Source organism: Macaca thibetana, chromosome 15, assembly GCF_024542745.1.
Source record: "Macaca thibetana thibetana isolate TM-01 chromosome 15, ASM2454274v1, whole genome shotgun sequence".
Taxonomy (NCBI): domain Eukaryota; kingdom Metazoa; phylum Chordata; class Mammalia; order Primates; family Cercopithecidae; genus Macaca; species Macaca thibetana.
In genome coordinates this window covers 96,036,787-96,051,020 of record NC_065592.1, presented here as the reverse complement: position 1 = coordinate 96,051,020, position 14,234 = coordinate 96,036,787, and the positions used below count along the sequence as shown (strand labels likewise).

Below are 14,234 nucleotides of genomic sequence, written 5' to 3'. Positions count from 1 at the left end.
ACCCTTTCTTCACACCGTGTACAAAAATTAACTCAAAATGGATCACAGAACTAAACACATGAGCTAAATCTATAAAACTTTTAGAAGAAAATATAGAAGTAAATTTTTGAGTTAGGCAGTGGTTTCTTGGATAAAATTGGATTTCATCAACTTTAAAAACTTCTGTGATACAAAGAATACCATCAAGAATATGCCAAGACAACCCACGAAATGAGAGTAAATGATTGCAGATCATATTCAATAAGATATAGACATGTAGAATATATAAAGAACTGTTACAACTCAAAAAAACAAGTAACCCAGTTAAAAATGGGCAAAGGATCTAAGAAGACATTTCTCCAAAAAGATATACAAATCTCCAATAAGCACACAAAAGGGATGTTCAGCACCATTCGCTGTCAGGGAAATGCAACTGAAAACCCCAGTGAGACAGCACTTCTCACCCAGTGGCTATCATGAAAAAGGCAGAACAAGTGTTGATAAGAATGCGGATAAATTGCAACCCGCTAGACTGCTGATGGGATTGTAAAATGATGGACTGCTTTGGAAAATTATCTAGTGATATCTCAAAAGGTTAAACATAGAGTCACCAGCAGTTCTACTCTTAGGTATATACCCGAGAGAACTGAAAATATGTCCATGCAAAATCTTGTGCATGAATATTATAGCAGCATAATTCATAATAACCAAAAAGTAGCAACAACCTGAATGTCTATCAACCAGTGAATGGAGAAATAAAATGTAGGATGAGATATTTGGCAATAAAAAGGAATGAAGTGCTGCTACAAGCCATAATATGAATGAATCTTGAAAATATTTTGCTAAGTCAGAGCCAGTCAAAGGTTCACATATTGGGTTATTCCATATATACAAAATGTCCATAATAGGCGAATCTATAGAGACAGTAAATAGATTAGTGTTGCCTGGGGCAGGCAGCAGGTATTAGGAGGAAATGGGGAGTGACTGCTAATGGGTACAGTTTCTTTTTGGGGTGATGGAATTGTCATACAGTTGATTGGGGTGATGGTTGTACAACTCTGAATATATTAAAAAACCACTGTCTTGTACCCATTAAGTGGGTGAGTTGTTCAGTATATAACAGAAATTTAAAAAGCAATATCTAAGTCCAAAAAATACAATGAAAGGAAATTTCCAAATGTGTCTCTACTGTTTTATCTTCTGGAGATGGAGAAGGACCAAGTGGTTGATTGTCTCGTAGCTGTCATTTTTCTTTCTTTTTTTTAATCCTTCTAGTGCTTGACTAGGTGTACCAAATGCGTATCCCTTCTAGTGGTTGACTAGGTGTATTAAATGCATAACAATGCATGTTGAATGATAGTAAATCATAATTCATTTTTGACAGGAATTGAGTTCTTCTCAGACTTTATCACATGATGGAGGATTCTTCAATAGACTGGAAGATGATGTTCATAAAATTCTTATTAGAGAAAAACGAAGAGAACAGCTTACAGAATATAATGGAACAGATAATTGTACAGCTCATGAACACAACCAGGCATGTAAAGTAGAAAATTCTCTTAAAATCACAGTAAATTGAAATGTAATTTTTATTTTTTAAACAAGTAAGCAGTGGAATCAAATTATTGTGTAAAGTAGTAGTTTAGGATATGATCTTAGTAATTATCACTCAAATATTTATATTAGAAAGTATGAAGTATACTTATACATATATGAACTAGTTCATTCGTTGATGACTATTTGCTGAGCATGTGCCATAAGCCATGTACTGTTAGGCACTCATAGGAGTGAGTGGAAACGTGAAGATGGATAAGACCTTTCTTCCCTTAGATACTCAGAGTTGTGGGGATATGGAGAGGTAGACCTGTAAAAGGATCATCATTCAGCACAAATGAAGACTTTAAGGGAGATATGAACAATAAAAAAGAGGTTTTGAATACTGAAGGTAATTGATCACTGCTTGGGTGAATTGTGATGGTTATATAAAAAGTGACATTTGGGATGGAGTATGGATAGTGAGGAACTGTATAAGCTGAGAAATAGAGAAAGACTTTGGGTCTAAGGGAGCTGCAAGAACAGACGTCCTGAAATATCAAAGGCCCTAGACTAAATATTTAGGAAACTGAAAAATTCTGCAACTAAAAAGTTTACTGTTAAGCAAGTCTGGGATGACATGACTGGAGAAATAGATTGGATTTATGTCAGAAATGTCTTTTCTGTGAAACTAAGAAGTTAGAATTTTATCCTATACAACAGAGTAAGCTATAGCCCATGAATCAAACCTGGTCAGTGGTCTGTTATTACAAGGACTGTAAGCTAAGAATGGCATTCATATTTTCAAAATAGTATTTTAAAAAGAGAAAAGAGCCTGGCACAGTGGCTCATACCTGTAATCCCAGCAGCTTGGGAGGCTGAAGCAGACAGATCACTTGAGACCAGGAGTTCAAGACCAACCTGGCCAACACAGCAAAACCTCATCTCCACTAAAAATACAAAAATTAACCAGGCATGGTGGCACATGCCTATAATCTCAGCTACTTGGTAGGCTGAGACATGAGAATTGCTTGAACCCAGGAGGTGGGGTTGCAGTGAGCCAAGATCGTGCCTCTGGACTCCAGCCTGAGTGACAGAGCAAGACTGTGTTACAACATTAAATAATTTTAAAAATTAGAAAAGAGAGAATATGGCTGGGTGCTGTGGCTCATGCCTGTAATCCCAGCACTTTTGGGAGACTGAGGCAGGCGGATCACTTGAGGTCAGGAGTTCGAGACCAGCCTGGCCAACGTGGTGAAACCCTGTCTGTACTAAAAATAAAAAAAAAAATCGAGTGTGTGGGCGCCTGTAGTCCCAGCTACTTGGAAGGCTGAGGCAGGAAATCATTTGAACCCAGGAGGTGGAGATTGCAGTGAGCCATGATCACACCGCTGCGCTCTAGCCTGAATAACAGAGCAAGACTCCAACAACAACAACAAAAAATATGTGACAGAGACTGTATAAAACCCATAAAGTCTAAGATGTTTGTTGTTGGACCCTTTACAGAAAAAGTTGCCAGCCTCTGCTACATGCCAGTGTTACCCAAAATATATTATCTGAAGGAGAAAAAAATGCTTTCTGTCCTCATACCCTGGTCCTGGTTATATGAGACCAGGAAGAGGTGAGACGTACTCCAAGATCCTCACTGCCACATCTTAAATTCCATCATACAGAGAAAATGTGTTACCTCTCAGACCTCTATGTCTGCATTTATTTTTCTCACCATAACCACTAGTCTCTTACTTCGTCTTAACTGTGAACCTGTTCTTTACCCTATATTGACCTCTAATCCATCATTTCTCCCAGCTTGAAACTTGTAGTAATTTCAGTAATGTCCCCATGAACACTTTACCCTTACTTCCTTAATTTTTCTGTGATTCTTTTCTTGCCAGTATGTAGCATTGGCTCTCACAATATTGTCTACCTTGCCTATTTTAATTCTCCGGCCACCAGGTGTTTAAAAAGTATTTTTTAAAACACTGCTAATGTTATCTGAAAATCAGTGCTATGTAACTTTTGCCATAGTCTCATTTCTTCTTAATGGTCCTTTGATTGATCTCTTTCTAACTTTGACAAATTCCTACAATAGCCATTCCAAATTCGGAATCTGGTTCGCATCTGTTTTCCATCTTTTCCTCTCTTCAATGGATGTTACCTCTTTGTTTACCGCAAAGACTGGTAAATTCAGTCATATAGCAAATTAACACCATCTATTAATGTTTGTGTTATATGGTATACAGGAGAAGCTTTAAGAACTTTTTACTCTAAAGCAGCAATAAGATTTGTTTATAAATAACACTATTTCTTATGGAAAATCTATTCTCAACTTAGTAGTGGGAAATCCTTGCCTACCCTGATGTACTCATGAGGTTCTTTCTGGCACTGAATTAAATTTAATGTTTTCTTATCTTTCCTTGACTTCCAAATTTTATGTGCAATCCAAACATGTTAGTCCATTCTCATGCTGCTATGAAGAAATAGCCAAGACTGGGTAATTTATAAAGGAAAGAGGTTTAATTGACTCACAGTTCACTTGGCTGGGGAGGCCTGAGGAAACTTACAATCATGGTGGAAAGCACCTCTTCACAGGGTGGTAGGAGAGAGAATGAGTGCCAAGTGAAGGGGGAAGCCCCTTATAGACCATTAGATCTCATGAGTATTCACTCACTATCACAAGAACAGTATGGGGGAAACCATCCCCGTAATTCAGTTATCTCCCACCTGGTCCCGCCTTTGACACATGGGCCCAGCCAACCATATCATTCTGCCCCAGGCCCCTCCCAAGTCTCATGTCCTCACATTTCAAAACACAATCATGCCTTCCCAAAAGTCTTCCAAAGTCTTAACTCATTCCAGGATTAACCCAAAAGTCCAACTCTAAAGTTTCATCTGAAACAAGGCAAGTCCCTTCTGCCTCTGAGCCTGTAAAGTCAAAAGTAAGTTAGTTATTTCCTAGATATAGTGGGAGTACGGGCATTGGGTAAATACGCCCATTCCAAATTGGAGAAACTGGCCAAAATGGGCTACAGGCCCCATGCAAGTCTGGAATCCAATAGGGCAGTCATTAAATCTTAAAGTTCTAAAATGATCTCCTTTGACTCCACATCTCACATCCAGGTCTTGCTGATGCAAGAGATAGGCTCCCACGGCGTTGGGTAGCTCTGTCCCTATGGCTTTGCAGGGTACAACCCCCACTAACTGACTGCTTTCACGGATGGCATTGAGTGCCTGCGGTTTTTCCAGTGCAAGCCGTCGACGGATCTACCATTCTGGGGTCTGGAGGACAGTGGCCCTCTTCTCATAGCTCTGCTAGGCAGTGCCCCAGTAGGGACTCTGTGTGGGGGCTCTGACCCCACATTTCCCTTCCACACTGCCCTAGCAGAGGTTCTCCGTGAGGGCTCTGCCCCTGTAGCACACCTCTACCTGGACATCCAGGAGTTTCCATACATCCTTTGAAATCTAGGCAGCGGTTCCCAAACCTCAGTTCTTCTGTGCACCCACAGGACCAACATCATGTAGAAGCTGCCAAGACTTGGGGCTTGCACCTTCTGAAGCAAAAGCCTGAGCTGTACCTTGTCCCCATTTAGCCACGGCTGGAGCAGCTGGGACACACGGCACCAAGTCTGTAGGCTGCACACAGCATAGGGGCCCTGGACCCAGCCCAGAAAACCAATTTTCCCTCCTAGGCTTCCAGGCCTGTGATGGGAGGGGCTTCTGTGAAGGTCTCTGACATGCCCTGGAGAAATTTTCCCCATTGTCTTGGTGATGAGCATTTGGCTCCTCCTTACTTGTGCAGTGGATTTGAATTTCTACCCAGAAAATAGATTTTTCTTTTCTACTGCATTGTCAGGCTGCAAATTTTCTGAACTTTTATGCTCTGACACCTCTTGAATGCTCTGCTGCTTAGAAATTTCTTTCACCAGGTACCCTAAATCACCTCTCTGAAGCTCAAAGTTACACGGATCTCTAGGGCAGCAGCAAAAAGCCACCAGTTTCTTTGCTAAAGCGTAGCAAGAATGACCTTTACTCCAGTTCCCAACAAGTTCCTCATCTCCATCTGAGATCACCTCAGCCTGGACTTCATTGTTATTCAAAAGTCTCTAGGAAGTTCCAGATTTTCCCACATTTTCCTGTCTTCTAAACCCTCCAAAATGTTCCAGCCTCTGCCTGTTACCCAGTTCCAAAGTCACATCCACATTTTCAGGTATCTTTATAGCAGCCCCTGACTCTCTGTGGTACCAATTTACTGTATTAGTCCGTTCACATACTGCTGTGAAGAAATACCCGAGATTGGGTAATTTATAAAGAAAAGAGGTTTGACTCAAAGTTCTGTGTGGCTAGGGAGGCCTCAGGAGGCTTACAATCATGGTGTGAGGCACCTCTTCACAGGATGGCAGAAGAGAGAATGAGTGCTGAGCAAAGAGGGGAAGCCCCTTATAAAACCATCAGATCTCATGAGAACTCACTCACTAACCGAAGAACAGTATGGGGGAAACCGCCCTCTCCACCTGGTTCCACCTTGACACTTGGGGATTATTATAATTCAAGATGAGATTTGGGTGGGGGCAGAGCCAAACCATATCACCAAGCAACCATGTTAATTAACATTTACGGTTAGTGTATTCACTTCTTCCTTTTTCATTGATTATGGTTTTCCTTTTTCATTATGATTTTCCCCTTTGTAGTATCTTCTTAAATTTTAAAGCCACCTGAGATCATTTTTGGATAGAAGGAATGATATTTGTATATTTCAGCACATAATTAGGTTCCTCAAGGCCTTTATAGAAAGAAGTTGGGTATATAACTTGATATTAACACGTTTAAATAATTAAGTAGCAGTATGATATAAAACCAAAGTGATAGTGTGACATAGTGGAAAGAGAACAAACTTTGAAATCAAACAGTTTTATCAATTGTATTACATTGGGATGAAATTACCTGCCATTCTTACACTATTAGGGAAGTTATAGATTATGATTTAAAATGTTTAGCAGAACATGTTTTCCACCAGTATGTACTTAATAGATAATTATTTTTGTACAGGCAAAAAATGGTAAGCCCCAGAAAAGATACACTGTTAAAATGCTGTAGTAATTCACAGGAAAGGGGATCAGAGATGGCTTTGTGAGGAGAAAATAGCATTTGAATTAGGAACTTAGAGTAGGATTTGGGTTTTCTTTGCGTTTTGTTTTTTTTTTTTAATTATTTTTTGTGGCTACATAGTAGGTATATATATTTATGGGTTCCAGGAGATATTTTGATACAGGCATGCAATGCTTACATAAGCACATCTTGTAAGCATTTATCCTTTGTGTTACAAACAATCCAATTATGCTATTTTAGTTATTTTTAAATGTACAATTAAATTATTGACTATAGTCACCCTGTTGTGCTATCACATATTAGGTCTTATTCATTCTTTCTAATTTTTTGGTACAGATTAACTATCCTCACCTCCTGCCCACCCCCTCGCTGCCTTTCCCAGCCTCTAGTAACCATCCTTCTACTTTGTAATTCCATTGGTTCAGTTGTTCTGAATTTTAGATCTCACAAGTAAATGAAAACATGTGATGTTTGCCTTTCTGTGCCTGGCTTATTTCACTTAGCGTATGACCTCCAGTTCCACCCATGTTGTTGCAGATAACAATTTTTTTATGGATAAAGAGTACTCCATCATGTATAAATACCACATTTTCTTTATTCATTCATGTGTTGATGTACACTTAGGTTGCTTCCAGATCTTGGCTATTATAAACAGTGCTGTGATAAACATGGGAGTGCAGATACCTCTTCAGTATACTGATTTCCTTTCTTTTGAGTATATACCCAGCAGGATTGTGGGATCATGTGGCAACTCCAGCTTTATTTGGTTTTTGGAAGAGATAGGTGTCTAGTTTCATTCTTCTGCATATGGATATCCAATTTTCCTAGTGCCGTTTATTGAATAGACATTTTCCCCCAGTGTATGTTCTTGACACCTTTGCCAAAAATGAGTTCACTATAGGTGTGTGGATTTGTTTCTGGGTTCTCTGTTCTGTTCCGGTGGTCTATGTGTGTGTGTGTGTTTATGCCAGTACCTTGGTATTTGGTTACTATAACTCTGTAGTGTAATTTGAAGTCAGGTAACATGATTCTTTCAGTTTTCTTCTTTTTGCTTAGGGTATCTTTGGCTATTCTATGTCTTTTGTGGTTTCATGTATATTTTAGGGTTGTTTTTTCTATTTCTGTGAAGAATGTCATTGGTATTTTGATAGGGATTACATTGAATCTGTAGATTGCTTTGGGTGGTATGGACATTTTAACAATATTGATTCTTCTAACCCATGAACATGGAATATCTTTCCATTTTGTCATCTCTTCTTCAGTTTCGTTGATTCGGTGTTTTATAGATTTCATTATAGAGATCTTGTTTGGTTAATTCCTAGGTATTTTATTTATGGCTATTGTAAATGGGATTACATTTTTTGATTTTTTTCGGATTGTTCTCTGTGGCCTGTAGAAATGCTGCTGATTTTTCAAGGTTGATTTTGTATCCTGCCACTTTACTAAGTTGATCAGTTCTAATAGTTTTTTTGTGGAGCCTTTAGATTTTTCCAAATATAAAGTGATACCATCTGCAAACAAGGATAATTTGACTTCTTACTTTCTAATTCAGATGCCCTTTATTTCTTTCTCTTGTCTGATTGCTCTAGCTAGGACTTCCTGTACTACAATGAATAACAGGGTGAAAGTGGGCATCCTTGTCTTGTTCCAGATCTTAGAGGAAAGGCTTTCAGTTTTTCCCCATCCAGTATATTACTTGCTGTGAGTTTATTGTGTATGGCTTTTTTTATGTTGAGGTATGTTTCTTCTATACCCAGTTTTTTGACGGTTTTTATCATGAAGGGATGTTGAATTTTATCAAATGCTTTTTCAGCATCAATTGAAATGATCATGTGGTTTTTGCCCTTCATTCTGTTTCAATCTGTTGTTGAATTCAGTATTTTTTTCAGGGTTTTTTGCATCGATATTCATCAGATATTGGCCTCTAGTTTTCTTTTTTTGATGTTTCTTTGTCTGGTTTTGGTATCAGGGCCTCATAGAAGGAGTTTGGAAGTATTCCCTCCTCGTCTTTTCTCAAAATAGTTTGAGTAGGATTGGTATTAATTCCTTAAGTGTTTGGTAGAACTCAGCAGTAAAGCCATTGGATCCTGGGCTTTTCTTTATTGGAAGACTTTTTATTATGGCTTCAATCTTATTATTGGTCTGTTCAGATATTGGGTTTCTTCATGGTTCAATCTTTTTAGGTTGTATGTGTCTAGGAATTTGTCCATTTCCTCTAGATTTTTCAATTTATTGGCATATAGTTGCTCATAGTAGCCACTAATGATCCTTTGAATTTCTGTAGTGTTAGTTGTAATGTCCCTTTTTTTAATCTCTGTTTTATTTGGAACTTCTCTTTTTCTTGATGTGGTTAAAGGTTTGTCAATTTTAATTTTTCTTTTGTTTTTTGTTTTAATTTTTAAATTTTTTTCAATTTTGTTTAATTTTTCAAAAAATCAACTTTTGTATTCTTCATTTCAGTTTCATTTATTTCTTTTATATTGATTTCATTTTAGTTTCATTTATTTCTGCTCTGATGTTTATTATTTCTTTTCTTCAAATTTTGTGTTTGGTTTGCTCTTGCTTTTCTAGTTCTTTAACATTAATTGTTAGGTTATTTGAAGTTTTTCTTCTTTTTTGATGTAGGCACTTATAGCTATAAATTTTCCTCTTAGTATTGCCTTTATTGTGTCCCATAGCTTTTGGTGTGTTTTTTCCATTATCATTTGTTTCAAGAAATGTTTCAGTTTCCTTCCTAATTTCTTTGTTGAGCCACTGATCATTCAGGAGGATATTGTTTAATTTCCATGTATTTGTATAGTTTCTAAAATTCCTTTTGTCCTTGATTTGTAGTTTTATTACATTGCGGTCAGAAAAGATGCTTGATATTATTTCAATTTTTTAAATGTTTTAGGACTTGTTTTGTGACCTAACATAGGGTCTATCCTTCAGAATTATCTGTGTGTTGAAGAAAAGAATGTGTGTTCTGCAGCTGTTGGATGAAAAGTTCTGTCAATATCTATTGGTCCTTTTGGTTTATAGTGCAGATTAAGTCCAGTGTTCTTTGCTGATTTTGTTTCTAGAATATCTGTCCAGTGCTGAAAGTGGAGTGTTGAAATCACCAGCTATTATTGTATTGGGGCCCATCTCTCTCTTTAGTTCTAATAATATTTGCTTTATTTATCTGAGTGCTCCAGTGTTGGGTGTATATGTATTTAAAATTGTTATGTCCTCTTGCTGAACTGACCCCTTTATCTTTATATAGTGACCTTCTTTGTTTCTTCTTATAGTTCTTGTCTTGAAATCTATTTTGTCTGATGTTAATATAGCTACTTCTGCTCTTTTTTGGTTTCCCTTGGCATGGAATATCTTTTTTCTTCCCTTTATTTTCTGTCTATGTATGTCTTCATAGGTGAAATGTGTTTCTTATAGGCAACAGATCATTGGGTCTTATTTCTTAATCCATTCAGCCATTCTATAAAGACAATAGAATTTGAACATGCAGAGATGAAGAAGAAACTGGGATGCCTTGAGTAAAAGTATGGAGGTAATGAAGTATAAACCAGTTTCATTAAAATAGAAGGTTTATAGAGGAATGTAATATAAATTTGGTAAGTTAAGTTGGAAAAGATTGTAGCGAATTTAAAGGCTGATTTATAATTTAGTCAGCAGACATTAAAGAATTTTTGAAGGTTTTTGAGCAGAAAGCAAAGTTTATTACAGTAATATTAATTTCACTGCAGTGCCTAGGAAAAACCCGAAGGAAGGTAAAGACTACTAATTATTAGTAAGGATATAGAACAGCATTAACATACCACTAGTGGGAATGTAAATTGGTATAACCATTTTGGAAAACAATTTGATATTCACTTTTAAAGTTGAAGATAATGGGCATGACGTTATGATCTAGAAATTCTATGCCTAGATTAAACCTTGAAGACATGTCCAAAAAAAGTGTTCAAAACTCAGTTGTTTGTAATAGCAAAAGAATAAGAGAAGTGAGTAAGTTGTAGTTATACATAGCAACATGGATGCATATCAAGAGCATAGCATTTAATGAAAAACACAGGTCACCAAATAATAATTTGATGACATTCATATAAATTTTTTTAAATAGCCCTGTCTCTACAAAAAAAAAAAATTATCCAGGTGTGTTGGCATGCACCTGTAGTCTCAGCTACTCAGAAGACTGACGTGGGAGGATTGATTGAACCTGTTAAGTCAAGGCTGCAGGGAGCTGTGATCATGCCACTGTCTTTCAACCTGGTCATTGAAGCAAGACCCTGTCTCAAATAAATAAAAATTAAAAATAGAAATGTAATACATTATTCAGGGCTTCATATACGTGTAGTAAAAGACTTTAACAAAGGAAAAGAATGACATAATCTGTAATCATGGATATCCTCAGGAGAGGAGGGAAAAGGGGTATGATTGGAGAGAGGCATATGGTATTGGTAAGGTATTGGTAATGTTCAAATTCTTAATCTGCTTTTTGGTTTATTTTTCTTTTTACCTAATGTGTCATACATAAAATTCTTTTGCATATGTGAAGTTTTTCCTAAGTGAAAAAATTAGAATTTTTTCATAGCATTTCATTAAGTGTAAAGGAGAGAAAAGAGGATTCATGCCATTTAAAGAATTATCCACTTCTCTTTCTGTGTATACCTCTTTCCTCTACCCATTGTGCTTCTTTCTCAGAGAAAGAAAACTCTTCTGCTTTCCAAGGTTAAAATCCTTTTTAACTGTGTATACATTGATATACTAGGCATTTTTAAAGGTTTGAAAAGTAAATCAACCCTAAGTCTGTCATTCTTAACATGACATTTAGTTTTTTTTTTTTTTTTTTTGGAGACGGAGTCTCACTCTGTCACCTGGCGGGAGTTCTGTAGCACTATTTTGGCTCAGTACAACCTTCACCTCCTGGGTTCAAGCAGTGCTTCTGCCTCACCCTCCCAAGTAGCTGGGATTACTGGCATGCACCACCACACCCAGCTAATTTTTTTTTTTTTTTTTTTTTTTTTTTTTAACTAGAGACAGGGTTTTGTTATGTTGGCCAGGCTGGTCTCGAACTCCTGACCTCAAGTGATCTGCCCACCTCAGCCTCACAAATTACTGAGATTATAGGCATGAGCCACCATGCCCAGCCTAGTTTCATTTGTTAATAGTGTTTTTCTAGGAAAATGCCTAGATGCATAGGTATTTTAAAATAATTATAACAATAATGAATCTAGTTTTCTAACCCCTTTTGTAAACCAGGTGTTATATCCTGCCAAATCAACATGCTGTAAGTTGCTTAGTACTTGCCCTATTATTGAACATTGTTTAGAATTGATGGCTTGATATTCACTGATCATACATTTAATTTTTTGGTGAATTGTTTCCTTGGAGTAGATTGTTTTAGATAGTAATTGAATCAAAGGATATAAGCCTCTGTGTTGCTCTTGGTGCATTCAACATACTGTCTTCTAGCAGCAGGATGTGAGCTTACTAATTTCTCCACAACGGCACCAGCACTAGGTAGATCAGTCATCCCTGATCCCATCCCCTCTTGTGGCCTTTGGGGCTCTGTTTTATTAATTATCTTTGTGGCATATTCCATCCTGTTGTTTGATGCATACCTTACTCTCACTGTGTTCAAACCCAGGCTCATCATCTTCCTCTCCACACCAAGCATTTGGCTTGACTTCTGTCATTTCAGTTTTTGGTTTCCTCATTTTACCTAGGTATCCAGATTCTACAGTGTGTGGTTGTTGTTGTTGTTGTTGTTGTTGTTCACTTTTCTGTTTTTCAAGATTTTTAGAGTTTTAAATCTTTGAAATGTTTTTCAGATCTGTCTTTGTTTCCATTCTTACCAACATTCTCTAATTTAGCCTCTCATTATCTCTTACTGGCATTATTTCAGTAATCTAACCAATCTTCATGCTTCTTGCCTTTAATGCCAGATAATGTGTTACACCCTGCTAACAAATGCCTTTTTATAAATCATTACTTCCATCATGCCATGCTGTGCCCTTAAACTTCAGTGTCTGTTGAATTAAGTACAGTGTCCTTGACCTGACACCTAAAGTCCTTAGGCTATGCTTTTCAAACTGAGTTTCCCAACCCATTCAGTAGGTCCTAAAATCAGTTTAGTAGGTTGCTACCAAAAAATGGGAAAGGAGAAAATGTCAGAGTATGTGACACCTATTTATATTTTGTGAAAGTTGTTTCTATGTGTGTCTGTGTGTCTATGTAAAACATTCCTATCATAGGGCACTGTCAAATAAGTTTGAAAACCTTCTTATACAGGATATCCTTAATTATCTTTAGCTGTTTGTACTCTTCCAATTTTTCTTCTAGCTGGAGCAGACCACTCCTGTCACAGAATGCTGGGTGCGTCCCAGCTTTATTCAAGGTTCATTTCATTCATTTCACATGCCATCTCCTCCCAGAAGCTCTGTCTCACTGCCTCAGCCGAACCCCAAACCCGAGACACAGAAAACCTGGATATAATTTTCCTTTTTCTATACCCCATAGCATTTTGTTTTTCTTATGGCACATTTCACATCACACATTTTCCCTGTCATTTTTAATAGATTACAGATCCCTTGTAGGCATAGGCTTTATCTTGTACATCTTTTCATCCTCATTTTAGTATAATATTTTTTACTTAGAAGATACTTTTTAAAAGGTTTTTATTGAAATGTAGGACTTCATTAAAAATGAGTATACATTAAAACAATACGACTTTGCTTTAAAAAGTAGTATCTCTTGTAGAAATTTTGGGAACTACCGACAAGTAAAATGAAGAAATGATAATGGCAAAAATAAATATTTGAGGGTTTGCTATGTATATGCCAGGCACTGTGTTAAGTACTTAAAATGTATGATCTCATTTGATTATTAACAACTAACTATGAAGTTGGTAGATATCATTATCATCCCCAATTTTCAGTTGTAGTGGGAGAAAAATGACCCTAATCTCATTCACCTAGAGAAAACAGCTAGGGTACTGATATTTTGGTGTGGTCTTACTTTTCTATGGATATATACTTTTTCCCTCATCAATGCAGAAACTGTTAGATGGACCACTTTTTCAGTTAAACGCAAATGGTGAGCATTTCAGGACATTGATTTTTTTTTTTTTTTAATTTTTTTTTTTTGAGATGGAGTCTCACTCTGTCGCCCAGGGTGGAGTGCAGTGGCGAAATCTCAGCGCACTGCAACTTTTGCCCTTCAGGTTCAAGCCATCCCTGTGCCTCAGCCTCTCGAGTAGCTGGGATTACAGGCATGTGCCACCACTCCCAGCTAGTTTCTGTATTTTTAGTAGAGGGTCACCATGTTGGCCATGCTGGTCTCGAACTCCCGACCTCAGGTGATCTGCTCACCTCTGCCTCCCAAAGTGCTGAGATTACAGGCGTGAGCCACTGTGCCTGGGACATTAATTCTTATACATGGAATAATTCAGTTTATAGATAAATTGCCTCCAATTACTTATACTAAGAAAAAAAATTTTTTTAATGTACCAGTTTGGCCTGGTGCGGTGGGTCACGCCTGTAATCCCAGCACTTTGGGAGGCCGAGGCAGGTGGATCGCCTGAGATCAGGAGTTCAAGACCAGCCTGGCCAACATGGTGAAACCCTGTCTCTACTAAAAATACA

At 37.4% G+C, this 14,234-nt stretch overlaps 1 protein-coding gene across 3 annotated transcripts in view; it reads left to right on the top strand.

Annotated features, from left to right (window-relative positions):
- Positions 1–14,234, top strand: part of GKAP1 (G kinase anchoring protein 1) — an 81,718-nt gene that overhangs the window by 50,992 nt on the left and 16,492 nt on the right. The window contains exon 8 of one of the 3 annotated variants that reach the window (XM_050761671.1): positions 1,364–1,516. The exons of 1 other annotated variant lie outside the window; for it this stretch is intronic. In XM_050761671.1, the coding sequence (XP_050617628.1) occupies positions 1,364–1,516 (153 nt within the window). Of the gene's footprint in view, positions 1–1,363; positions 1,521–14,234 lie in introns of all 3 variants that reach the window. One more of the 3 variants, XM_050761672.1, reaches the window with a different exon arrangement.